General features: G+C 41.6%; 2 protein-coding genes across 7 annotated transcripts in view; one reads left to right on the top strand and one right to left on the bottom strand.

Annotated features, from left to right (window-relative positions):
* Positions 1-10,146, bottom strand: part of CHID1 (chitinase domain containing 1) — a gene marked incomplete at its 5' end in the record, with an annotated part of 104,032 nt that extends 93,886 nt beyond the window's left edge. Inside the window, 3 exons of one of the 4 annotated variants that reach the window (XM_079308956.1) lie at positions 1,214-1,363; positions 2,544-2,686; positions 9,918-10,146. In XM_079308956.1, coding sequence (XP_079165082.1) covers positions 1,214-1,363; positions 2,544-2,669 — 276 coding nt within the window. Of the gene's footprint in view, positions 1-1,213; positions 1,364-2,543; positions 2,697-3,870; positions 3,904-5,719; positions 5,768-9,917 lie in introns of those variants that run through there. The other 3 variants (XM_079308954.1, XM_079308955.1, XM_079308953.1) reach the window with 3 other exon arrangements.
* A 70-nt stretch (positions 10,147-10,216) lies between these two features.
* The window catches only part of AP2A2 (adaptor related protein complex 2 subunit alpha 2), a 43,850-nt gene continuing 29,474 nt past the window's right edge, over positions 10,217-24,592 (top strand). For 2 of the 3 annotated variants that reach the window (XM_079308952.1, XM_079308951.1), the window contains exons 1-2: positions 10,222-10,412; positions 23,798-23,866. In XM_079308952.1, the coding sequence (XP_079165078.1) occupies positions 10,346-10,412; positions 23,798-23,866 (136 nt within the window). In that variant the 5' untranslated portion in view covers positions 10,222-10,345. Of the gene's footprint in view, positions 10,413-23,797; positions 23,867-24,592 lie in introns of all 3 variants that reach the window. The other variant, XM_079308950.1, reaches the window with a different exon arrangement.

Below are 24,592 nucleotides of genomic sequence, written 5' to 3' on the forward strand. Positions count from 1 at the left end.
CTTTAACAGAAATGTAATCATCTGCTAGATCCCTATTTACTCATTTGAGAAAACCTTCTGGGCTATTGCTTTCATTTAAATAACAAAGTACTCTGGAAGCTCTAATAGCTACATGAAAGGCAAACTTCAAATTGTGACAATTCACCTGAACTACAGCAACTTGCTTGTAGATTCCCACACAGTTTTGAATTTACAGACTCTGAATTTATGTTCAAGAAAACTTCAGAATGGTGAAAATTTATAGGGCACCTATTTGTCTTTTGAGCAGTGTAAGAGAAAAACAAGTGAAAAGCATCCTCTAAGAAAAGGATGAAATATCATTCAAAAAAGAATGCTTTGAAGGGGACAGGATAGCAAAAGACATCCGTTTGACAGCAGCATAAAATTGTTACTGTTGATTTAGCAGTTCTGATTTCACCTGACTCACCACTGACAGGAGAATACTCTCATGCCTATTAAAACCTGTGTTAAGGAAGCTTCCCTGCTTCCAGGAGCCACTCTGGCAGTCACACTCCCACCACTCCAAACTTTTACTGCTGAGGGTGATTCCAGTGACCCCAAGAGTTCCCCTCTTGGCTCCCTGCACACTCCACACTCACAGTCAGAGGTTTCCTTACTGGCTTAACCCTGGGTTTCCCCCAGCAGAGTCCCAGATGTCTGGATCCTTAAAATAATTTACTCATGGTGCAGTAACACAGAAACAGCTCGAGCTGGTGCATCTGGGGAGGGACCCTCAACAAAGGAATCCCCAGGTTTTGTACCCTCCATGCCTGGGATAGTCTGGGGTCTTTCTGCTGAGCCCTTGGCTCCTGTTGTGTCCCAGTGTCCGGTCACCAGGCCAGTGCCACAGGTCCCTGTGCAAAGGGCAGCACCAGCTCACAGCCCCTTGCCTGGGGCTCCCACCCAGGCACAACCTGCAGCTCTCACTGCAGCTGCACACCCAGTACCTGCTCTAAGTATATTGCCCAACACCAGGCAGAAGAAAAATAATATGACCCAGACATCCTCCAAGAGACAGATGGGAGAACAAGGGTTTGATACCACCTGAACCCCAAATCAAGTGTCAGATACTTCTCTGCCTATTTGACTGTATTTTATCAGCAGCCCCCATTACTATAAAAATACTTTTAATGCAGGGATGAAAACTTGCAGGTTAGCACAGTTTGCTGCATATTCATTCAAAGCACAAGTTTTATTCATTGTATCAACTTACAGGAGTAATATATCCCAGAACATCTCCTGAGAAATGTCGTTCCTTCGTCTTCTTGGAGCAGTAACTTTTATGTTCCAGTATAATGTCCTTTGCTTTTGGATCCACAACTACCAATCCCCGGTCCTGAACATTTTTATCAGAATGCAGCTTCTGTGGAGGGAAGAAAGTTGTTAGAACCAGTTATATGAAACAGCCACTTTCAATGGCAACAGACTTTAAAAACAACAGCAAAACAAATCACTTCATTAAATTCTGAGCACTCCTTTTCAATGATGTAGAGCACTTTGATTTAGGACTGAAACACACAAGTCCTCAGAAATGATTTCCCATCATCTGTAAACTTACTTTGTTTGGAAGGTGAAAAGCATATAAACAAAAAACAAAACCCAAGACATTGTAAGAGTAAAGAATATAATTTATCACAGCTGATGGTGCTCTGTTTTCTAATCAATGCTTTCTGTCATGTTACTCTCAAAATAATAAAAAGGGGTTAGGAGTACTTAACCAAGGATTTGAAACAGTTTTTAAACTGGATATATTTTAGACTGAGAATGCTGCATTGTGGTTACTGAAGACCAAGATTTTAAACACTCTTCTTTAGGGAAGATGATTCAACTGACCCAGCAGATAAAAACAGAACAAGAAGATCTAATAAGATGTACATGGTGGGTATGCAGAAGCCATGTATTGATTCATTGTAAGGAATTTAGGGATATGGCCTGCCTTAACACCTTATATTACCCTCACTACCTGCAGATGAGATTTGCTTCCTGGTAGATGTTGAGCAAGTAATACAAACAGTGCCAGATGTATATGCATAATGACAGGAAACAATAACATGCTCAGCAAGTGAAGAGAGACTTCAGCTTGCTGGCTCTGCTTGCTCTGATTATTGTGGGACTCTGAATCATTTCTGTCTGCAAAACAACTACTGGTTAGAAGGCTATTCAAACTTTTTTTCATCAGGATACAGTCTTCCCATTGGCAAGGCTCCATTCTACCAGTAAATGACCTGGAGCTCTTGGCCCAAGCTACTGTTCCCCACCCTGGTTTCCAAAGGGATGGAAGCGTGTTCCCTAAGGGGACAAAAACTTCCTGCTTCCGCAGCATACATACAGGATAAAGCTCCAGAAGGCTACATCATATGTTTCAAGAAGTGAACCATTTGTGATACACAGAAAAGCTGAAGGCAAGGACAGTTTCAAGTTTAATCTAAGTTTCAGCGGAAATGCATTAACATTGTTTTAACAGAGGTAGGGGCCATTTACCAAAGTTCAATTAATTCACTGCACATGTTAGATAAGACAAGAACCTCAGTTGTTTCCCTTACCTTTTCCTCCAGTTTTTTTGTAGCACCTTTCTTTGCATCTGTTTTTGACAGGGTACCTTCAGCTAGCCAGCATATCACGGCAAGAGAAAGTGAAGCACAGAGAAGCCTCATGGTGTTTTTCCCCATGTCAAGTTTATCTTCTCCTGAAAACATAGGAGTTCAAATCTCATTGAACAGAGGAATACAACAGTTCCACTTTTTTCTAAAAAAAAGTCAATAAAATTTCTTATCTTCTCCCATTTAGAGTCAGACTTATTAAGGCAGTACTGTTTAAGCAGCACTTTTGCTCTGGCAACAAAAGCAGAGCATTTTAAGAGATTATTTCTAGTCTCAAATATTTTTTTTTGTCACTTGTTTTAATAGCTGTATCACAGATGAAGTGGGTTGGACACTTGCAGCTTCCTTTTTAAAGAATCCCCCCAGCTGTTTACAGCTGAAACTGAGATAAATGTCTGCTGCACAGAACACTTATTGTACCACCTTACCTTTTCTATAGCAAATAAGAGATAACATTTGTTTCTGTTCCTACCTAGCCTGGTCAGTGTGTCATAAATTAACCAACAGATATAAAGAATTATAGCTATATGCTTACAGCTATGTGCCTTTACTGTAACAGGTGAGACCTTTGCTTTCAATTCCTTGTCAAATCACTGATACAGAAATTGAAGGAAAAAAAAAAGGGGGACAGACAACATGTCCTTTTTGTCTGGAAGAATAACTTTGACAGTTTGTCCTAGCTCCAGATAAAGAAACTGAGACAACAGTACACAACAGTTCTGTTGTGTGTTCATCTATCACACCTTGTATCTGTAGAAAGACTTAAAAAAAAAAAATCAGATACAGCCAGAGTTTGTTTTTCAACCTCTGCCCAATTAAAAGTCACATTGGTTTCCCAGCCTAGCTCCCAGTTGTGAATAAGGAGAAAACAGAGAAAAAAATATTTGGCATTTGGGGAATCAGGACTCTAGATCTGTATCAAGCTGCTTCTCATTAATATGAGATCCTGATGGAGAAGAAAATAGGTTCTTTTCAATATTCTGAACTTTTGTTGAATTGAAAAAAGACTATCTTGCCTTCTATATTACTCTAGCACTTACTTTGAAGACCTTCAAGCTCACTTCTAGAAAACATATTTACAAGATTTGTTTTACTGGCACCGACAACAAGTACTTCTCAAAGTTTGAGTACTGTGTTTCTGTACAAAATATCAGGTGAGGGATCCCACAACACGAGACTGAGCCTGAGTACTGTGGCTTTACTGAAGTAAAGCTTCATTGGAAATGTACTCAATGAAACAGACATGAAATCAACAACCAAACAAACTTACCGGTATTTGCATGTGTCTGGCTTAGCAGTGTGATTTTAAAAACCAGAGGTATTTATTGTAGGATTTAGGGACTCTGCAGGAAGAGAGACGAATATGTGATTAGGCAACAAAGTAGAAGGGTGATGGCAGATGTGCTTGAAAAAAAACTGCCAGTATCACCAAAGAACATCAAAAACTTCATGTATGAAATTATTTGAAGATTTTAGTCAAATATTTTATAAACTGCAAAATAAAAGAAGAAAGCCTTCTAATATTTCTTGGATCCAGAGAGTGTGGTAAAAGCTAAATAGCTATACTGCTTGAAATTCACTATTATGAATAATTAAGGTCTTATGCTTCTACCTTGACTTCAAGGTCACTGGTAACCCCCTTGTTTTCCACATTCTGAAAAATGAGACAAAGCAGGTTGGTTTTGATAGTATCTCCTATGTTCCATTTAGCTTGGCAAGATCTATAAGCTATTGCAGAGAGAACAATTGAGAGCCTGAACAGTCAATACAAGTTTTAACTATTTGGACAGGATATCAATTCTCCCAGAAGCTCATATACATTGATTTGGAGGTGTTTGATTTCACTTTCAGAAACAATTAGCAACAGCATCCACTTCCCTGAAAAGAAGATAACATCTAACAGCTGGAGAACAGAAGCTTAAAAAACCATCACCAAACTCTAAGTAGATATCAAAATGTGCTCATTTCCTTAACAGGATCGTATCCGTCAATTATTGTGAAGTCAACATCCACACCTAGATTTATGGGAAGCACTGAGCTTGTGGCAAATTGATTTCTGCTACTGACAGCCCAGTATCAACTCTTGGTTGGACACTTATTTTAATAGTTTGTTCTTTAACATCATCAATGAAAATTAACTTGACAGCATCACTGTAACACAGAGGATGAACTGGTCAAACTTTAAATCCTCTTTATGGAAAACATACGCATGCATTTTGCAAGTTTACAAAACTAAATCTTCATCAAATTTTATTCTATGAACTCTCCATTTTTAACACTTCTCAAATTAGCTGAATTCAGTAAAACTGTCTGAGCTTGGCACTCTTTGTTTATCTCCTCTACCACTGCAAAAAGCAAAAAGAATTGAAGACTGCCTCTGTCTATATCCTTGTCCAACTGATACTAATGACAATTTAAAGCTTAAAACATATTTTGGCAAACTGATCTGAATCCCAGGTTTCTCTCTTAGCTGGGTCAGACTTGCTTAACTCCATCCTCCACATGAGGCAACATACTTTTGGTCAGCTGTTTAAAATTTATCTTCATTTTTAAAAGCCAGTAAAGCTAGCACAGATTTAGGCTGCCCAAAATAAGCAAGCAAAGAAACTAAAAGGATAGTACACAAAACTGAGTTAATGTTTATAGTTTATTTATATAGAAGAAACTAGATTCTAGCTACATTTGAAGAGCCTGCATCACTTAGTACAGGAAGACCAGGATGCACACTGCTGATGCGTTTTTAAATGAAAGCAATAAAAGCTCCACCGGGGAGTGGAGAGTGAGGATAAATCTGTTTCTAACTCGCGTAAACATTAAGCCCTCCCCTCTCGTAAAGCGCTCCACTTTGACGTTCAGAACTCCCTCCCACACTCGCCCGACTCTCGAGATAGCAAAGCTCGCCAGGAGCCCGCACGCCTCCTGCTCCGGCACCAGCGCCTCGGCGCCAGCCCCGCCGCGGCCTCCCCGAGCTGGGACCCGGCGGGGCGGCCCCGGCCTCCCCCGGCAGCCGCGTCACCCTCACCGCGGCACGGCCGGGCCGCCGCAGCGCGGCCTCACCCCCGCCCTTTCCCCTCCCCTCCGTCCCTTCCCAGCCCCGGCGGGCCGCGGACACCACGTACCGCCCGCCGCCGCCGCGGAAGTGCGGGCGGCAGCGCCGCGCCCCGCCCCGCCGGCTCCGGGCAGCGCCGGGCGGCGGGAGGGCGCGCTGCGCCAACATGGCGGGGCGGCGGCGGCCGCGGCTCCCCGGCGCTCCGGGCCGGCCCTGCCCTGCGGCGGCGCATCCCGGCCGGGCCCGCGGACACAGCGGGGCTTTGGGGCTCTGCAGCAGCTGAGTATAGGAAATGCTGATGATAGTGTGCTTGTAAATTCCCACAAACAGCCTCTCGGTTTAGCCCAATCTATAGCAAATTGATACAGCTCCAGGTGTAGCCCGCAGAAGAGGGGGTTCAGGAGTGACCTTATCGCTCACTGCAGTTGCCCGAAAGTAGCCTGTAGTCAGGTTGGGATCAGCCTCTTCTCACAGGCCACCAGTAACTCAAGAGGAAATGGCCTTAAACTCTTTCAGGGGAGGTTCAGGTTGGACATTAAAAAGAATTCCTTCACAGAAGGTGATAAGACGCTGGGAGGGGCTGCCCAGGTGGGTGGTGGAATCACGGTCCCAGGAAGTGACTAAGAAAAACTTAGAGCCATGGTCTAGTTAACATAGGGATGTTTGATCACAGGTTGTACTCGATAATCTCCGAGGTCTTTTCAAAACAAATAGTTTCGTGATTCTGAGAAATAGTGTAGGTAAAGCAGGAACTGGGGCAAAAATGCACACACTGACCTGGAGGTAAAATGATCATATTAGTAAGGCTGCAGAGAGTCTGCAGGCACTACTGCCAACTCTGGGTGTGCAGAAAGGAGGGGTCAAATCTCAGATGGCTTTTAACAGGCTCAAAAATAAAAGATTGTGTTTTCAATTGGGTTTTTTATTTTCTTCTGTTTTGACCTTCTACAGTTTGTGTTTTTGCATGCAGCATGGCTTGTGTTATGGCTATATTTGCTGCAGCAGAATTTTGGTATAACCCTGTTACTTCACAGGCTGTTTGTAGGGACTAAATACCCTATCAAAAGACTTGATAAAAAACTAGATGTGTTATATCATGATGTAGTGGCAAGGCCAGCATATCCCAGCAGTGTGCTTCCCAACAGAAACCTACCTTCTTGTGACCTGCTTTCTGTCTTGGTTACAGTTTGGTGCAACCTCCCAGAAGCTGAACTGGAAGGTTGCCTTATTCTGCTAAACTGCCCTCTTCTTTCATTCCCTCTTGTGTAAAGAAGATCTTAATGAGCATTCTTCAGAACTGAAAAGAAAAATGGAAATATTTTTCCTCTGAAAAAAAGTCTTACCAGTGAAGCAGATGCCTGGTCTTCTATGCCCAGATCCATCCCAAATTTCTGTAAATTTAGACTTTCTTGATAATGATATTATCCTACCTTTGTGTTTTCTATTGTTGGAAGCAGAACATTCTGGCATGGCAGAAGGCATTGTGCTCTCTGTTAAGGGATAATGAATGTTAAATGTCCAGTACAGAAATATGGTTGTGTATGCATGCTGGAGCCACCAATTCTATTTACTCCTAAGTTCTTTTTGCTCCCAGTAATGTCTGGAATGATCATGAGGAGCAGAAGAAAACAATAACTGGTGAGACAAATGTGAGAGAAGTAACAAGGGGAAAAGAAAAATTCATTTTTTGTCATTCCCCCAACTGGATCCTCACCAGCTGAAAATACTCAGATAAATTGTAATAGTTTTATGAAGGTCAGTGCAATTATTAAAGCCTTTTTAACAAAGTGCAATGAAATCCTGAAAATGAAATTAAAGTAACTCCCATATGAAATGGAAATGAGGGGACAAACATTGTGGATTCATTGGCAAACAAATGTGATGCCAAAAGTTTTATGGAATAGGAAAATACTTCTTGGTACTATCTCCTCTTTAATGCTGATTTTACAGTAATTATAAATATATTAAATAATCATAACATCTTAGGATGGATAGAAACACTTGTGTTTGGTTTTAGGCAGCCTGGTGTTTTACAGCTATTAGGCTCCAACAGAAATGTTTTACAGAATTACCAAGTCAGTGTGAGTGCAAAGGGTTGTGCCTGGTGCAAGCTCTGTGCTGAGTAACAGCTGAGTTCACATTACAATGTTTCTTCCAGCCAGGATGCATCTAGAGACCATTACAGACTCTCTTTCCTCTAGCTTCCTATTATTCACATAAAATTGGTACCTTGTCCCTACCAAGACATCTGAAATGCACTACTAAGTTATGAGGCAGTAAGGACAGACGTGCCTACACATCTGTTCTGATTGCACAAGCATTTGTTGAGGCAAAATACAGGGAGCAAGGTGAATATAGTGAAGCCTCAAAAGCCAGTCAGAGGAGGTTGACATAAAATAATCAGGGTATGTGTACTGCATACTGAGCTCCTTTAAATGAAACATTTAGCTGCACAGTTACAAAACTAGAGGCATCCGCATGTTAGCCACTTGTATATTTTCCCAGTTCTCAAGAAGAATTTGCAGCTCATGCTTAGCTTGGTACTGCCACAGCTATTCTGCTGGCAGTATTTAAGCCACTGCTGAAAAGGCAGCTGGATACCTGCATGACTTGCAGTATTGACAGGAATACTGCCAGACAGGACTGATAGACTGAACCTTTAGGTGTCACTGTGCTCTTTAGAGTAGAAATTAGCTCAACATTTTGGCTAGCTCAAAAAATGTTTCTTTTTTTTTCTGATCACAGAAAAAGCCTCATTTGGTGGCATGGGAAGTTTTTTGTCTTCAAAGACACATGGAAATTATTATTAAGCATCAGAATCTATTTGTAAAGCTGTGAAAAAGGAGAGTGTTCTTCGTGAAAGCCTACAAATAATCTGAGTTGAATAATAGACTAATTGTGCACGACTGCCTGTAGTTGCACTTGGTCTACAAAATGGATCCAGGGACAAAGGGATAATTGCGTGACTACCACATGCTGTCATCCTGCCTTTCTCATAGATACTTGCACAACTAAAAAGCACTCATGTAATAATGTATCCTGAAAACACCCAGAATAGACCCTTAAGACCTGACCTGAGGTGTACAGCATTGTCCGACAGAGGGTATCAATTATTATGTAGATCTTTATGAGAGAAAAATGTATCACAAAATTAAAGGTACTGGAGCTTGATGAATCTAAACAAGATGCAAGCTCTAAACAAGGAGAATTAACCATGGGAACAAACTATCCAGGGCAACAGTGAAGTTGATTGTGTCAGAGCCTTTCTGGAAGATGGACTGTAGCTTAAAGCTAGATATTGGGCTCAGTTCACTGGGGGTAAAAAAAGAACAAACCCAGATGACATTGAATGGTTTGAAGTATGCTGAAATAGTGGTGAAATGATTGACTGATCTCCAGTAGCCCTAAGCCTCATAAATCAGTATTCTCCACTAAAGCATACTAAAGCATATTAAATCCCTTGCATCATTCTGAAGCCCCCAGCATACTTTTGGTCAGGCAGTCTAGGCCACTTTTGAGATCATTTGAACCTATTTTCAGCTGAAGATATTAAATGCTCTGCGCAGTCCCACATCTTTAGCATGTTTAAGACAGCTTAACCTTGAAATGTTTTCAGTCTCAGGAGTAGATGCGGTGTGGGACGGTGTCACTCTGCATGTTTACAGCCATCAGGAGGAACGTGTGGGAGGAACATGTGGAACAACGTGCCCAGGGAATCAGAGAGTGGGAGTCTCTTCATGAACACAGAGCAACTGCGCCGCTCACACAGCCGATGGCAGCTGCCGAGGGGGATGCGCTGAGGATGGAGCTGCACACAGCGGCCTGCGGGCTCGTCAGTGCTCGCAGGGACTATGCAGGGTACGTGAGGCAGATCCCCTGCACTGTTTTGGGGTGCCTTTCGAGGAGAAGGACCAAGGTACAGCTCCCTGCAGTCCACCCTGCGGGAAGCATGACCTTACGGACCATACCAGTGAGAGCCTCTACCTTGATCTTCATATTTTAGAAATAAGATTCCAGATCAATAGTATGCTCAAAGTTGAGCGATGAAGTGAAATTTTCCAGTATCTTGACAGGCCGACCCTCTCCTCCCTCAGCAGTTACATCCTCTGAGGTGCCTGCGAAGCTCGGTATTTCACCTTCAAAAATCATCAAACTTCTCGGCCATTAGGTCCACGAGGAGAGGAAGGGATTAGGCTGTTCCCGAGCAAGGAGCGTGCAGTGAATTCACCCACGGGCACAGCGGCTGACGCCGCCCTGCCGTCCCTCACCTCTGCCCTGGCCCGTTTGCCCTCACGGGCGGTGACTGGAAATCGCCTCGCAGCAGCTGCACGGCCGATCCTTGGGGTCTGGCCTCCAGCCAGGCAGCCCTTCTGGGCAGCAGGTCCCGCGGGAGATGCCCGGGAGCGGGGGCACATCCCGGGGCGCATCCCGGGGGACGGGCGGGACCGCGCCCGCCGCGGCTGCGGCACCGGGAGGCGCGGGGGGCCCGGCGCACCCGCGGCGCTCCCGCCTCCGCACGGCAGGTGGCGCCCGAGCAGCGCCCGCCCGGCGGCTGCGGGGGCGCGGGAGCCCCGGCGGCGCCTGCGCGCTGCGGAGGCGGCGGCGGAGCGGCCTGAAGCAGCCCGCGGGGAGAGCGGGCGGCGGCTGCGGGGGTTCGGCGTGTCGCGTCCCAGGGTGGCCGTGATCGTGCGCCACGATGCCTGCCGTGTCGAAGGGCGATGGCATGCGAGGCCTGGCGGTCTTCATCTCCGACATCCGCAACTGTGAGTGGCGCCGGGGCCGGGGCCTGGGCTGGGCCGCGCCGACCGTCGCCATGGGCTGGTGCCCCGTGGGGCCGGGGCTTCACCCCCCCAATCCCCTCCCCAGTGCTCCCCTCTGCCCCTTGATCCCCGCAGCGGGCAGCTCGGAGCGCTCCTGTCTCACGAAATGGCGACGCGCTCGGGGGGGCGGCGCGGCGGGGAGGGGGGGCAGCATAAAGCGTTTGCCCGTGGGTTTGTGCGTTTTGGGTGGGTGGGTTGGGGTGTTTGCCTTGCCCCTCTCCGCCCCTGTCACCCCCCTCCGCCGTCCTTGAGCGTGGCGGTGGCCGCCCCGGCGGAGGGGGTGCCGGAGGCCGGTGCCGCCGTTGCTGGCGATGCGCGGAGCGGTGCCGGGCGCGGGTGGGTGTGCGGCGGGGCAGGGAGAGGCGTCCCTGGGCTCCTTCCAGATCCCTGAGCGGCTCTCGGTTCATCACGTCACTGATGGAAAACAGGCCTCTGTAGGCGCCGGAGAGCAGGGCCCTCCGTGCGTATGCCTAGGCTTGGTTTAAATCGGCGTTAAGATTCCGCTTTGACGGAATTCAGCGCTTGCCGTCAGTGTAGTTAAAAACGGGATGGAGGGGGGTGCGAGTAAGTGCCCCCCGAGAGAAGTGGGGGAGCGTGTCTGTGAATGCGCAGCGGGAGAGGGGGAGTACAAATCTGCTGCTGCTTGGTGTGAGGGGGAAAGAGGTATGTGTAGGGGCACACCTCACTGCTCAGTCTTCTTTTTTTGCCCGAGAACTGCCTACGATAGTTTAATATTAATCGGAGTTAGAGATCTAAGTGTATGATGTGGCAGGAATTGCCTGGGGAAGGGCTAAGGTCGCTGTGGTTGGTGTGATGAAACAGCTCTATTTTGTCCACCTATGTGTGTGTCTCTGTAGATTACTTGAGGCTAGTTTAAAAACAATGGAGGAATGGCAGTAAGATCTTCTTTCTGAAGATATAAACAGATTTGAAGAGTTTTTTAATGCCAATTGTGTTGTTGTGACTGGGTTTGTGTTTGGATTATTTAACCACACTGACTTGGAAAACTTCATATTAGTGCCTCTAGTACAAAAAACCTAGCAAAGAATTATACTGGCAAAATGAGATTATTTAAATGCAGTGTCTTTAAAATCAGGTGATTTGGACTTCTAGACATGTGAACAGGGCCTTTATCTGTAAAATTCAAGGTTGATAATCTTCCTTAGAGAAGAAGCTGTTTGAATGGGGTGGTTTGGCTTTTTCGAAACAGAGTTGCAGGTCCTTATGTTGCTTTAGACTTGTCTCTGGTGCGTGTAGAAGATGGCTTTTAAAATGAGTAGTGCAGCAATTCAAGGTTACACAAATGCTCTTGTGCTTTGCCTGGTTGGCCTTGCTATTTATTGAGCATTTTCCAGTATCCTGGTGTTCTGTGCAAGCTACATATGTAATGTAATTCCACTTGGTGCCATAGCAGTTAAGACTCGCTGTTGTATCTACCCAATACAATTCACAATGTTTTTTTTAATCATTGTTTTCATTGATTTAGCTAGAAGCAGTATGACTTCATTCATCAGTGTCTCACCTCTTACAGTTAACTGTGTCCACTCTTCAGTGGAATTCACTAGAAGTAAATACAAGAGAAATATTCAGGCTCTCAGGTTTGTAACCTGTGTTCAGGGATGTGGAATAACAACATTTAAAGTTGTTGTTGTATAATACTTATTGTATAGTACTTATTTCCCCACGAGGCAGTGTGGGAATAGAGCTGAACTACTTTGGTCCAGATGGCACAACAAACCTCTTACGCTCTAGTTACCTGCAGGAGACACAAAGATATAACTTACTGGTGATACAAATAAAATGTGAACACTTTGACTCTTTAAACAAATAGTGGTGTATCTCAAATGTTTTGTCTCTGTCCAGACAGATGTTTGGGAGCTCTAATTACTTTTATATCTTTCTTGTCTTAGTAATGAAAACAGTAGCAACATCTTCTAAAAAGCTGCAGGAGAGCTGGAATTCCCACTAGTAGGTGATGTATGAAGCTTCCAAATAGCTGTGAATGGCATCTGAGCCTTTCTTTTAGTGGAGCTCTGAGTGCTGCCAGATAACCATGGGCTAGTGTACTTAGTGTAGACTAAGATTCACAAAAATACTTCCTGGAGTATTCACCAAAGTACTCCTGGGACACTCTGGGCTTTGCAGCTACTGCTATTGCCTAAAGCTCCCTCTTTGCTTCTTCAGTGAGGAGCTTGATGTCAAGAACAAAAAGTAATAGCTGTTAAGGTGAACAGCATCTTTTGACTAAGCAAAGAGAGCAAGTGTTATTTTTCTGAGAAGGGAGGGAAGCTAGACAGCATGTTCAGCTCTTGACCTCTATTTCTAGCCTTAAAATTGGACTGAATATCTGATAGTTGCAGTGACATGCAAAGTTCTGCTGGCATTCTTAATTTCAGTCCAAATTTTGGCTTTGTTGGACTCTTGTAGCTATTTTTAATATTACCACAAAGGCCTGGCACTTTTAGTTTGCCAATAGTTATTCCAGATTAGGAGTAATTGTGAGACATGCTGTGTATAGGGGGGTATTCTGAAAGATTCTGCACAGATAAGGATTCTACATTATAGATCTTGCTGAAAGTACAGTTGTGTGCTGACTGTGCTCAGGTAAATGCACAGCATGTGATTTCAAATAAATCAAGTACCCTAAACTTCTGGAGGGTACTTGTTTAAATTTTGACTGTCTAACTTTGGAAATGCTTGATCTCCTTACATCAAGATTTATTTTTTGGACATTTGTATCTACAATGTCTGCAGCACTTAATAGTGCAGGATTCTCTTACAGGATGGATCTATTACTGATTTGGGACTGATGCCTGTCTTGCCTACCTTTATACTAGTCTGTTACAGGTTTCACATAAGTTTTTCTTGATAGCAGTTTTCAGTGTTTACAACTCTAGCTGATTGTGAACAAGCAGCTCACACTTCCAGCCTGTCTTTAATACCTAAAAGCTTGGTTATCACTTCTGTGTTGTTTAGACATATTTTTGGCACGTGGTTTATCTATTAAACTTACTGATTTTTGTCCTAAAGACTTCTATGTCAGATGTAGTTTTTAAAGCAGAGTATTTTAAAGTACACTGATTTCTCTGTGATGCTTTTCATTAAAAACAGTTGGCATACTGCTTGGAGCAGCAGTTGTAAAATACTTCAAGGCTGAGAGGCTTCTTAGCACTTTGGCTTTGCTCTAGTCTCTGTGAAGCCGTCATATTGAGTGTCTTCTTTCAAAATGAAATGTTCTTTATTCATACAAAGATCAAGTGAATTTTCAAAATACGATAATACAAGAAAATGAATTATCCTTTGGTTCCTTATAGTTCTCCAAAATTTTGTTTCAGGGCAGCTTCTTATTATAGGCTCTGCATTTTGCATATGGAGGTCCTAGTGCAGATGGCAGGTAAAATATTTTTTATAAAATAACCATTTTAGATGTCTGTCAGTTTGCTAGTAGGTGCACAGACTTTTCTAGAGACTTGCTCACTTGGATTGTTTTGTAATATATATGAATTACTACAGTAAGTAGGTTTTTAGCTTATCTTTTGTAGACACCAGAGAAGAGACAAGAAGACAACAGGTTGAAAGCCAAACTGCAGTACTTGATTAGAATAGCCCAGTTAATTAGTGTTGGGTTGGTGTGACTGAGAAAATAGGTGTGGCTATGCTGTACAAAAGATTGTGGTGGAGTGAGGCTGAAAGCTCTGAACGCTGTGGCTTGGTGAACTATCCAAATTTAGGAGTTCAGGTCAGGAGGAGTCCTTGTCACTGCATGGATTATGTGCCTCATGAACTAAAGCCTAACAAGATCTGCATGTGTTATAAGCATAAGGACTCGTGCAAGAAATATTTATTCTTAAATAGTATGTTAAGTCTTTTCTTGTGTATGTACTGCAGAGCTGCTGAAACAATTTGGCTTATGCAAGATGGTGCTCTATAAACTCTCCAGCTGTCTTAGCTGACAGATACATCATCAGGATTCTGTTTTCATTTCTTTTGAGTACAGCTTTATGAAATACTTTTAAGTCATTTGTCACTCAACCTATTCTGCTGCAGCAACAATAGTAGATCTACTATTCACCCTGAAAACCAGGAAAGCTTGCTTTTCTCCTTTCATTTACAGATTGTAATGTAGAAATAATTTCTGTTACAATATTAAGTGTATTACTGGTAACCCCCTGCTCCACAGCAAAACTGGGAGGCCAGTTCCTCTTGGGTTGATGAAATGTGTCTACATAGAGGCAAAAGCTGCTTTTGTCACAGGTTTGGAGGACAATACAGTTCTTAATTTCCTTTGCTAGGTAACTGTCTTACCTTTTCAGTTTTGCCTGCACCAGAAGTTGGACAGAAGGAGGAAGGATTTCTTAGTTTGTTCTCCAAATGTTTCTTTGTATGTTTTCTTCCAAGTTACTGTTTCTTTTTCCTCGGGCCATATTTTTTCCTTAAATAAAATCCAACAAATATAATAAAGGTCTGTCTCTTCTCATACAACTTAATGCATTAAATTGTCATTGTACTGGACAAGGGATAGTGTCTTGAAGCTGAACCTTCTAAAATGTATCTTTTCCTCACTGCACTGGGACTTGCATCAGGTTACAGATCAGCAAGTAGGAATTGAAAAAAGGTGGTTAATTAAATTAATCATATGATGATCACCTGTTTGGTAAGTTATGAAGTGCATTGCAGGTGTAGGTGGGAGGGGCATATACATGGATTAAATTACTACATAGGTATGTATAGAGTTATTTGTTCTCTGTAAAAATGCCACCCAGTGAAACAAACTTCACATAGAGTGAGTTGAGCACATACAGCTTGGTCTAGTTACCTCTAAGTAATTATTATATGTCAGTAATAAGCTTTCACTGTGTAGGCTAAAGCTACTGCATTGCTCCTCTGAGGTGTGGGTTCTTATTTGCATTGTGTGTAGTGTTGAAGTAGGACTTGAAATACTTCTCTAGACAGTCAGAGACTTTTTTTGCATGTACCTTTTTGAAGAAATTGGAAGGCAAAGCATCTTGGTTTGCTCTCCTGTTGCTTTTGCAAGGTTGTGGCAGCACATCTAATATGGTCAGTTTCTGGCCTGAAAAAACAGCCCTAAGAACTTGCTATAATAAGCACTAGGTCTTGCATCACTTGCTACTATTTGCAGGAGAGTGCTTTAAGGAAAGCACAATTAGCATGAGATTAGTCTGAGGAGGATCTCTAAAACAAAACTGTTCTTCCCATTGCTTCTCTGTCTTGGCTTGCTTCTGGTCATTTCAAAGAGCTCTGAGGGGCTGGGATTTTTTTTTTTTTTTTTTTTTTTTTGGGTTTGGATTTTTTTTATGCTTGTTTAGTATGTGCATGTTTAGCTTAGGGGACTGTAATGGAGGAGAGATAGTAAAGAACTAGAATCTTTCATGTGACATCCAGCCTCTCCCATAGATACCCTGGACTGCTTAATTTGAAATCATCTGGATAAAAACTGCCCATCAGGACTGATAAGAGGAAATTAAGGACTGTTGCAGAGAGTGTTACATCTCTACATTAATTAATGAGCTCAAAAGGATTTTAAGGTCCCTGAAACAGTAGTTTAGAAGTGATAGCTGAACTAGGATAGGCCTCAAACTGTTCTTCTATTTGAACATGAACTAAGGTAGAAGAGAGTCCACAGTGACTTGTAGTGAATCAGTGCAAATAGTGCCTTACCTTGTTGAAGGGAGTGTAAGGGAGTGTAGCTCTACAGTGTGAAAAGAGTGGGCAAGGAAATGACTGCTTGGATGCTGCTCAGTCAAGGAAGAAGGAAGAGGTGCTTTATGTACAAGCCTAACCCTGCACTTATTGTTTGCATATCTTCCTGGCTTTAAGCTTCTCTTTTGATAGGAATCAATGCCATTTTGCCACCAAACTGCCAGATAGATGTTCTGTATGTCACAAAGTCACTTGGATGTGAACTTCCAGTATACTTTCAGTTGTTTTGGGGAAAGATCTGGTCTTAAGATAGATGCTATTACTTGGTTTCTTCTCAAATTTTATCTTAACTAGTGGTATGTAGTTAGAAAAAAATAACCATGGTAAGCATCTAAAATCATTAAACTTGTATTAAATTATTGCAATTTTTCACGTCTCTATGGGAAAGCTGCTTTTGTGCTCTTACTTCTCTTATGAGGACAAGGAGACAAAGAGTTAATGGATTAGTGGATTACAGTAAAGCCTGTGACTCCCTGCTGTTTCCTGATAAGTGTTGTCACAGGGGCAAATCTCTAGTGGCATAGTAGAGGAAGAAGTCACTTCTGTGGATAGTAGTTCCCTTACTGTGCAGAATATTAGAGAATATACTCTACAATATTCTAAAATAGCAGTAGGTCACTGCTCTCTGTCTTTAGATATCTAATCACAGCAGGATGTCCCAAGACAGAACACTCCTAAACTGCCTTTGTGCCATTCATGGACTTCAACATGACAGACAGGCACTTCTTTCTTCTGATCAAACAGATCTTGTGAAAGGACAGCATGCACTCCTGTTTTTGTTCATAACAGGATGTTATCACATCAGTAAACAAAAAGCTTCTTGTTCTGCAGCCTTGAATAACAGGTTGATTTGTGAACAAAAGTGAAGCCATACTAACATTTTGTAAAGGTGCTCAGTGTTTTATTGTAGTCTCTTTGGATTAGTTGTGCAGTGAGTTTATAAACAATGACACCAACAAGCTCCTTCAAACATAGTCCAGGAGCTGAAGCTTGCACCTCTTGTAGCACCCTAGATAGTTTAACCAAATGAAGGAATTTATGTAGATAGACTGATAATGTGAGGATGGGCAAACAGACTAATGTATTGCTATGAAACCCATCTGCCTTTCTTTTGCCCCCTTCCCTGCTGTGCTGAAGAGCCAGCTGAGAGATTAGGGAGAGCTGGAGTATGAATTTGGTGTTTTACTTCATGAAGATCATGATCTGCATAGCAAATGGCTAATCTATCCTCTAGAGTTGCAACATGAGTGTCTGTCCTGCTGGCAGGTAAAAGCAGTGGTTTAATTTACTGATATGAGCAAGTATTATAAGTACTGGGAAAGCTCTTTCACAAAGGCAAGAATGGAGGCACTGATTACTTTTACATGCATATTTTCCTCTATCATTTTTACAGTAGAGATACTAGTATTTGTTTTGATTTTCCCTGTCTTTCAACCGGTTCCTTTCTCTGTTCCCTGACAGCAGAGTTCAAGAATGCGGTGTAGTCTTTTGCATCATGCTTGCAGGCTGCTCTAGCTATAGGAAACACAAGTGGTAATTTGATTGCTTTATGCCAAGTAAAGTGTGTTTAGACAGTGAATGGGTGAACTTGCTCTATGCCTGGTCATGTCTTCTGCTGGCACTATCACTTGTGGTAAAGCTGCCATGACTTTGCCTTTGGATAAACCCATCTTGCTTTTGGCTTTTTGGCTCCCAAACTGCCCTGCAGCAATACAAGGTAGTGGCAGCAATGTGTATGCCAGAATGAGAGCATGTTTAGGAATTGCCTGTAGCTGTCTCTTAAGAAGCATAGCCTTGAATCAAACTGACTCTCAAACTATCAGTATTTTGCTGAAGGGAAGCTGAGTAACAGTTTGACTCTGCTGTCTCCCCCACCAAAATGGCCAATCACCTTGGATGCTTCTAATGTAGAAGCTAAGGAAAACATAACCAGAAACATGTTTGGAAAGCAATGACTTGCAGATCTCAGGGGAGATGTCTAAGATCACCTTTAAAATTGAGAATTTATCTTTTGTGTAAGAACTGTGTTCTTCCCAAGTAAGTGTTCCTATCCATTAAGGAATTCAGAGAAATTCCTGCTCTTCACCTTGGTAGTATTTGTATTCTATCTCCTAAACAGAAAAATAGGCTTGTCCTCTCTCTTCAAGGCCTGTTTGATAATTGAATGTGAGCAGAATTCATGTCATATTAGACCTATGATAGTGCCACAAAAAGTCACTTGCACTGTTACTGGCCTTAAAGAGGCTTGACAGAATTGTGGCTTTTTTCTTGTGCTAACAGAGCCTCCTACTCTCTGCTTTATAGTTCATGCCAGCAGTGGTGCATGTCTAATTGTAAATTGTCAGATGGCCATAGGGCAGGTAAGGCTAAGAGGTAGCACAGTGTAGCAGTTCTCACCTGTACATAAATTCGAACAAAACAAATTATTGGCTGGGCTCAATTACACTGACTGCTGGCCTTAAGCAGATTGAAGCTGATGAGTACTGGAAACATCTAAACTTTTATGATTTATTTATTTGTTACTTTAAATATTGACAGTATGCCTGTGTCTCAAAGCCTTGCCTGCAGGAATCTACTCTGCTCAGTATTTGTATAGCTGCTGATAGAAAAAAAAGTTTCTCTCTTCCTTTGGCAAATAAATGTGTAGGCTTGGTCAGATATATATCAAGAGGTTTGCATAAAAGTTAGAACTAGTAGCAGTTCTAGTTAGCACACATGGGTTGTGTGCCTCACTTGCCTTAAACAGACTGCAGTTAGTATAACAACAAGATAATCCTGATGGAGCAGGTCACTGTCTGAGCCAAAGCAGCCCACTAATTCTAACCTTGAAGCACTTACTTAACCTTGCAACCCTGCTGCCAGGTTACTATTGAGATATGGCAGGTGTTCTTTGCAAATGAAGGGACTCAACAAACCCCTTTCCTGTAACCTCTGTTTTCTCATTCTTTAAGTTGTGATGCAGAGCTCCAAACAGAGAAATAGAGGTGTATTTTTGCAGCACTGAAGTGCTGACTGTAGCCTGGGTTACTGGGAAATACAAGAATAGGAGTTGGTTCTTTGATGAGCTGCGTGACTTACGGTCTTCTCTACTCTGTCTTTGTTAAACAAGATGGTAATTAAAGATAATACTGCTCTGCAGACTAAATTTACCTTGTTTAATGAAGGCAGTAGGCAGCATGATGGAGTCTGAAGGCTGACAAACTGCCAAATATGAAGTAATCACCCATAAGCATCTTGGACTGTGTTATGGCTGGGTACCTGTGTGCTCAGTACTCATCTTGGAGAAGATGAGCAGCACTCGTTATACTAGGGCTGTAAGGCTGCAAACATGACATGTCTTTGCAGCAAACAGCAACCCAAAGCTTACTGACTTGTAGTCTCCCCTTTTAATAACTTGTTACAGATATTTCATTATAGTCTGTTAAAATGGTAAAAGTCTGAATAAGTGAAAGTAAGAAGGATATGGCCTGAACTCATATGGAACATAATCTTCTTGTGCTCTGGCTTAATTACTGTCCTACCCAGCAGTCTGTGTACATGACATGACCTCTATTGAAGCCTCTCCAAGCTGAATGGTGTGGTTACAGAACATTTTGTTGATACACAGCCCTGATAATTTCATGAGTCTGGGAGCTGGGTAACTGCCTGAAAGTGTGGCAGAGCAATTGCCTTTGTTAGCTCTGAAACATAAGACTCTATTCCAACAGCATAGCACTCCTTCAGCTATCATCATCTTCCTTTTTACTGTCCTAAAGACTACTTGAGTGTTTCTAGTGATGGTAAAAATAAAATATGTATATAGAAATTATTCAGTGAGTGTTGGCAAGTCAGAGTAATGGGATGAAAACTTCTCAGTTAATCCAGTACATTTTAACAGTGCCCTTCCACACTTAGTGGGACCAAAGATCTAGCTAAAAATTGGTCCATGGTTTATGATACTTCTTTTCTTTTGTCCTTTGCAATAGAAGCTGCCTTCCACTGTGAAATTTTGTTTTTCTTTTTCATACTGTAATATAAGCAGTTAGTAATGTTTAAATAAAGTTACCATACTCTATAACTGCTGGAGTTAAGGAAATTTAGGGTTAGATACTTCAGCCTGGTTTTAACTTGTGAGTTGTCCTAAGCATTGTGTGATTGCCCTCAGTGACGTTTAACACTTAGTGTGCTGGTGCTGTTCTTTAAAGTTCAATTGCAGGCTTGCATAGACTGCAATTAATTAATTAATTAATAATAAGGTGTAACTTAATTGTTCAATGTGATCTTCAGTGTATGGAGTTAAACTTTTTATCACCTACTAATTGCTGTACTGTTTATGTTTGGTCACAGTCTGGATGACATCATATTGCCTTCAAAACAGAACAGTCTGAAGTAATTATTCAAAAAAGGCTTTTGTTCATGTGCTAAGCAAGATTTAAAATTTGAGATAATAAACCTTCAGATGTGACTGGGTGTTCCTGTCATCTTGCTGCTACAGCTGTATGCATGGGGGTGGGATTTCCATGTTTGTGTTGCTGAGCCTGCAGACTGTTTCTACCAAAGGTGCTGACTTCACAAATTCCTGAAGTATTTTAGTCAGGCTTTGCTTAATGCTCTGTTGCTTGCTTAGGACACAAAGAAGCCAAATTCTAGCAGTAACTGGTAATCTGTGAGTGTAGCAGGTAAATAATGCTGCTTGAAAGGTTTGCCAGGAGGTTTTGGTGGTTTTAAAAAAGTAAAAGATGGCCTTGATTTCATCTTGAGATAAGAAAAGTTGGCTGATATGTATTATTGTTTGCCTTTCCTCATCCCATTTTTAACATTTTAAAATTGTGATTATTACCACACTTGCTGAGGTTAGAGAAACAATTGCTGATAATTCAATGTAAATATTGCAATATACTTTCCTAACAAACATAGGTTAAAGATACAGAGCAAAGACCTAGTTTCTAAATTTAAAAACTAAATATCCTACTCAAGCTAGCAGTGTCCCAGACTGAGGTCTATATTCTCTGCCCTGTTAATATAAATGAAGAAAAAAATCTCCAGACTGTGGTTATGTCTTAATGAGATGTGCTTTTCCCATGGTAAAAGAGAAAATAAACTAATAGCTTTAGGAAATGAAATTTTTCTATCGAAGCAGATGTATGGCTGAAAATAAGGGTGGTGATTTCAAGTCTTTAAAAAGAAGTAGCTCACAAAATTGGAGTGTTGTTTATTTACCTAAACATTTGCACCTTTTGGGATATGTTACTGTGGCCTCTGTTCTCAGAGGGTGGGCCCCTGAGCAAACTACTTGCTTTAGTCTAGTAATGAACTCCTAATACTGGCAAGTGTCCTAGAAGCAAACACTTGAGTGTCTCTGCTGTGTGCACAGGACAAATAATCCAATTAAGACAAATCTAAAATCTATAAAGGAAGATGCTTTAGGTCTTAGATTGTACTACTTGCTGCTCATTTACACAATAAATAGCGTTAGTACTTTAAAACCAGCTTTCTTTAGGTTGACAGGTTTAATTAGAACAAAACTCATTATGTGTTGCATAATATATTAGTGAAAACTGGTTAAACTTTGTGATTCCAACAGATGCATCTTTATAAACTGTGGGAACTATACTGTGTCCTCTAGCTTTGTCATTCTGAAGGTTAATTGGAATTTCTAGGTCAAATTATCTTGTGCTTTATCTGGAAATCAAGGTGCATGCAGATAGCAACTACAATTTGTTTCAGAATAGGTATTGTAAATTATTGAGCTCTGAAGTTGTGGGTTGTCTTTTGCCCTGTGGACTGCCTGCACACCTGCACTTAAGTCTTTTGAGCAGTGGCCCTTACAAAATGCTGTTGCAGAATTGAAAAATTCAATTTTAAGCTAATATGTGGGGTCTGTAGGTATTTTGTTAAAAGGACAAGGCAAACTGAAGTAGTTGCTTCTATTTTGGGCTTAACATTTCCGTTTGTACAGTGTGCTGTGGCTGCTCCATGTCTGTTCTCTTGTGGCCATTGTTAGAGGCAGATTAATACAAACCTGTTGTCTGCATCTTATGCAAGAGTTGGTTTCAGAAAAATAAACTTCAGTTTATTTTTTTTGAGTCTAAGTCAAGGAATTATAAAATCTAGATTCCTTTGTACTTGGCAAGGGATTCCCTTATACTTTGCTGTTAACTATCCTAAGGCACTTGTTTCCTTGAGTTACTTAGTCACCCTTTATAGGGCCTGTTGTAAGTACCCCAAAGGAATAGTAAAGGGAGGATTAACAGTCATAGGGTGATGCAGGCTTTTGGACATGCAAATGTAGTGGCATATTTAAATAATGTGAGATGTTTCTATTGAAGAAAAGGGTAAGATTGGAGGTGCTCTGGAATGCTGGTCATTATCTGCTCTTCAAGCCTTGCCACATCCCCTGCTTGCACATTCATGGCTGTAGCTGTAGTGGTGGAATGTGTGCTGTGAACACAGGACATGTGATCCCCACAACGCATAAGGTTGGACCATTTTGAACCAGGGCTAGGAGACTTTTATTCATAACCTTGTAGCAAATATATGTGATGAAGAAGGAAAGGAGCTGTCATTTTCTGCTGCTAGTTGATGTTTGGAACACTTGAAACTGCTTGAAACTTTTGGAAAATGGACAATAGTTTTAGACTTATTGAAAGTTTGAGTAGATACAGGTCTGAATTAACAACAGCACTCAATGACCAGTTCTGCATTGCTGAAATGTACTTCACTTGCTTCCCTCAAATGACAGGCAGCTGATCACAGTGCCTGGGCTGGCTGATTTACCTTTCTGTGCTCCTACTCATGTAGGAGACAATGGATCCAGATGTCTGTAGAATCTCAGTCACCAAAAACTAAATTGCTAAAGAGTAATAAGCTGTTTTGGTTTGGACATTGCAAATGTTACTTAATCAAGTTTGTACTTTCAGAATTTAAACTGCAGCTATTTCTCTATGTAACTTGAAATAATAGAAATCTCAATACCTATTCTTGGAAACAAAAGTTGATATGAAATGCTGATGGTGCTGAGAAGCGTAAGATTGTCAAGTCATCTAATAAAGTATGAATTTAAAGTATTTTTGGTTTTCAAATTACTTTCATGAGGTGCATTGAAAGTCTGAACTTGTATCCGAACTGTGTGAGGTCTTGAGTCTTTGGACTCTGAGTTTACTGCATTTCCTCTTCAGTCTCTTAAGAATGTTTTTAAAGCTGTTGAACTGAATGACTGTTTAAGAGAGAAACAGTAAATTTGCATGTCCTTAAGGTGAGGAATAACACGAGCTGTTTGTTTATAAGATCATGCTTAGGACACTCACTCCTTCAAAGCACTATCAGTGTCAGGAACAGAAAAACTGGAGCATTTGTGAAAGTCAGTAGCAGTGGTATCTCAGGTTATATGCAAGTGACACTGTCTAAAGTGTGCAAAGCTTCTTGAAACAGGGAGATCCTTAGAGCTTCTCAAATTCCTGTATAAAGTGATGATTAAGTTACCTCTGTTTGCCTTTAGTTCCAGTGGTGGAAATGGAGAGTAATAACTCCTCCTGATGTTTGTATGTTCTGTTTGGGTCTAAAGATGCTTCTGATGGCAGAGGGATGTCCAAAGCACTCTGTCCTGATATGTGTTCTTTTCCTTTCAGGCAAAAGTAAAGAAGCGGAGATAAAGAGGATAAATAAAGAACTAGCAAACATTCGGTCAAAATTTAAAGGTAGGTGACTTATCATACTATACTATATATATTTCTATAGGACATTCTTTTTTTGGGATTTTGTTTTTACATGCTTGGACATCTTTTGTCAACTGCTGACTCAAGCAAAATGCTAGAGCAGTGTGTTCGAATAACTGTTGAAAATGTTCTCTTTAACTATAGAACCCTCTGAGTCCTGTGATTCTTGGCCATAACAGAAGCAAACTCCCTCCTCTATCAAATAATTGGGCTACTAGTCATAAACTGTTTCTAATACTTGGCCTCCTAACTACTCAACCTGTTTGCTTCCAGAAGGCTGTGAATAGTTTGAAAGAACATGGGTGGATATGATTATTTACAGTAAAACAGCATCTGTTAAAACTGTTCTTCCTTCCCCCCTCTTCAGCCCTGAGCCCTTTATGGAAGTAATGGGTTAGGCTGTCTTCTAGCAGAATTAATGTTAAAATGTGTACTTGTTGAAGCTATGCATCTTGGCCATAAGCAATGGCAGTACAAATTATTCATATGAAACAAAGGATATGCAGTAACTAATTCCAAGAGGCAGCAATTAACTTTTATACAACACAAGGTAAAACTCAGATTCTTTTTTTTTTTTTAGATTAGCATATCTGTTAGGAATACTCAATGCATTAACAAATAACTTTCCTGAACTTTATCTGTTCTGTGGCTACATTTTAAGTTGTATGTCTCTTAAAGGCATATGACCTTTAGAAACCTGAGTGTCAT

This window comes from Erithacus rubecula (genome assembly GCF_903797595.1).
Source record: "Erithacus rubecula genome assembly, chromosome: 6".
NCBI classification, from domain to species: Eukaryota; Metazoa; Chordata; class Aves; order Passeriformes; family Muscicapidae; genus Erithacus; species Erithacus rubecula.